The sequence below is a fragment of the Monoraphidium neglectum genome (assembly GCF_000611645.1).
Source record: "Monoraphidium neglectum strain SAG 48.87 unplaced genomic scaffold scaffold00501, whole genome shotgun sequence".
NCBI lineage: Eukaryota > Viridiplantae > Chlorophyta > Chlorophyceae > Sphaeropleales > Selenastraceae > Monoraphidium > Monoraphidium neglectum.
The window spans coordinates 9,424-12,111 of NW_014013127.1; the positions used below are offsets into that span (position 1 = coordinate 9,424).

At 69.9% G+C, this 2,688-nt stretch overlaps 2 protein-coding genes across 2 annotated transcripts in view; one reads left to right on the forward strand and one right to left on the reverse strand.

Moving 5' to 3' along the window:
* The window catches only part of MNEG_3828 (hypothetical protein), a gene marked incomplete at both ends in the record, with an annotated part of 3,717 nt that extends 2,580 nt beyond the window's left edge, over positions 1-1,137 (forward strand). Inside the window, 3 exons of the mRNA XM_014047693.1 lie at positions 31-244; positions 490-735; positions 969-1,137. Coding sequence (XP_013903147.1) covers positions 31-244; positions 490-735; positions 969-1,137 — 629 coding nt within the window. The remainder of the gene's footprint in view (positions 1-30; positions 245-489; positions 736-968) is intronic.
* A 566-nt stretch (positions 1,138-1,703) lies between these two features.
* The window catches only part of MNEG_3829 (PsbB mRNA maturation factor Mbb1), a gene marked incomplete at both ends in the record, with an annotated part of 4,283 nt that continues 3,298 nt past the window's right edge, over positions 1,704-2,688 (reverse strand). The window contains one exon of the mRNA XM_014047694.1: positions 1,704-2,612. Coding sequence (XP_013903148.1) covers positions 1,704-2,612 — 909 coding nt within the window. The remainder of the gene's footprint in view (positions 2,613-2,688) is intronic.

The following is a 2,688-nucleotide window of genomic DNA, read 5'->3' on the forward strand; positions in this document are numbered from 1 at the left end:
CGGCCGCCCTCCTCGCGCACCACCCGGCAGCCCAGGCCGCCGCGGCCGCGGAGGTCGCCGCGCTGCTGCCGCCAGGCCGCCCGCCGCGCGCGGCCGACGTGGCGCGCCTGCCGCGCTGCACGGCCGTTGTGCTGGAGGCTCTGCGGCTCTACTCCCCCGCCTACATGGTCGGGCGCTGCGCCAGCGACGACGCTGAGCTGCCGGGCGGCTACCGCCTGCCGCGTGGCACGACAGTCCTCGTCAGGTGGGGGCCGCGCTACCTCGCTTTCGGCTTTCTGCGACCCGCCGGCGAGGGCCTGCTGTGCCGTGGGTTGTGTGCTCTGAGGCGGTGTGTGCATGCATGCATGTGTTTGTTTGGCGTCTGTTGTCTTCCAGAGCATTTTCAGGCTGTGTCTCCTGTGTGTCTTATGGTCTTGCTCCCGCACCCAACCTGCTTTTCCTGTGCACGTGCTCATCCTCCTCTTGTTCGTTGAACCTCCCTTGGCCCAGCCCATACCTTTTGCACCGGGACCCAAACTACTGGCGAGAGCCGCTGCGCTTCTCGCCAGAGCGGTGGGACGAGCTGCTGCAGCCGCAGGCCAGTAGCAGCGGCGGCGGCGGCGGCGGCGGCGGCACGCCCGCTGCAGCCGGCAGCAGCAGCGGCGGCGGCAGTGGCGGCGGCGGCTACTCCTTCGCGGCGGCGCTGCGGGAGATGGGGCCCAACGGCGCTTACGTGCCTTTCGGTGGTGGGCCCAGGTGAGGTGCTGCCACCACGCGCGGCTGTGCTGCGCTGTCTGGCTGGGAGGAATTGTGCCCTGCAGAGTCGACCTTTACACAAAGCAGGTGGCTCTCCGCTTCCACGGTGCCGCCCCTCAAAACGATCAGCAATCCCTGTGCATTTGCAGGCCCTTGGTCGAGCGCCATGCATTGCTGCTCCTTGCAGCCAAGCTACGCCCCCCGCCCCACCCCGCCCTGCCCCGCCGCGGCAGGAACTGCATCGGCACTGGGTTTGCCATGATCGAGGCGGTGCTGGTGGTGGCCGCGCTGCTGCAGCGCTACGAGCTGCGGCCGCCGCCCAACGGCGCCTTCCCGCGGCCCAAGGCGCTGCTCACGCTGCGGCCCGACGCAGTGCCGCTGACCGTGGCGCGGAGGGCATAGGCATGCAGGCTCGGGGCGTTCACTGACGCGGAGGCCAGGCGTGCACACCTGCCGCATGCGGCGCCTCGGCTTTAAGTTGCGTCACTTGGATGCAATTTCCATGGGTGTGATGAAACACCATGCATGTGTCCGTCAGGCTGTCGTCTGTTCACTTTGCCTGTCTCTGCAGTTCCCCCAGGAGCCTTGTAATATCAGTGATGCAGCAGCAACTTCGTTGCGGTCAGGAGCTGCAACAAATGTCGTGTTGGCGCCCGGCTTTGGCCGACGCACAGAGCTCCACCCAGGCGCCCACGCAGCCGCAGCGCCAGCCCGCTCCACCCTGAAATCTGAAGCCCGCTGGTTACTCACAATTGTGCAGACGGCCAAAAACACATTACAGTGAAGTAAAGCACCCCGACGGCGGCGTGCGGGAGCCAAAATTGTAGTCAGAGTGTGCCTCCTTTTCATTGTGGCGCTCCAGCGAGTGTTTCACCGCTGCTCTGGCCTTCCGCTGCTTTGAATCCAACCTCTCCATTGACAACGTATGAACAGCTCTCACTATGAACAACGATGACGCCCCGGGGGCCTCACCGCAGGCCGCCATCCCCACTGCTGCCGTCCCTGCTGCTGCTGTCGCTGCTGCCGCTGCTGCTGCTGCCGCTCTCTATGACAATCCCGTCCGGACCGCCGCTGTCCGCGCCCAGCCGCCGCGCGGGCCGCTTCGCAAAGCGCGACATCGCGCTCGTCCGCGACCGCTGCCGCTGGCCCTCCGGGAACAGCGGGCGCTGCCGCCGCCGCTGCCCCTCGCCGCTGCCAATGCCGCTGCCAGACGCGGCGGCCTCCGTCGCCCCAGCCCCGTCGGCGGCGCCGCCGCCGCCTCCCTCCCACGCCCGCGTCCCCGTTCCGCTCCCGCTCGCGTCCCAGCTCTGGTTCGCGCCGCCGCCGCTCGCGCCCGCGCCGGCGCCCCATGCGGCCGCACCTAGCAGCCCCTCCTCCTCCAACGCCGCCAGCGGCGGCCCCGACGCAGCCATCTCCGCCGCCAGCGCCCCGGCCGCGTCGCCCTCCGACAAAAATTCCTCGGGCAGCATGTCAGCCAGCGCACGCCCATTGCCGCCGCGCCTGCCGCCGCCGCCGCCGCCGCCGCCGCCCTCCCCTCGCAGCCGGAAGAAGCGGTTGATGGTCTGCAGCATCGCGTTGATCGCGCCGCCCGCGACGCCGCCGCCGGCCGCGGCCCCGGGCGCGCCCCCCGGCGCCGCGGCCTCCGCCGCGCCGTCGGGGCGCGTGGTGAAGCTGCTGGGGATGACAAACTCCCACTGCTGCTCGCTGCGGCGGATGCGGAGGTCATTGGCTGCCTCCAGGCGCCCAAGCTCCTCCTCCATCTGGATCCAGGTTGCCCAGGTGGACTCGTTGCGGGGGTCCACCTTGAGCGCCGCTTTGAAAAGCTCCCGCGACAGCTGGTGGTTGCCCGTGCCCTTCCACTCCAGCACCCCCCAGGCCTGGGGATGGCGGGGCGCGCGGCGAGAGGGGTGTGGGGGTGGGAGTGGAACCGCCGGCTGTGTGCGGCGGTGCGGC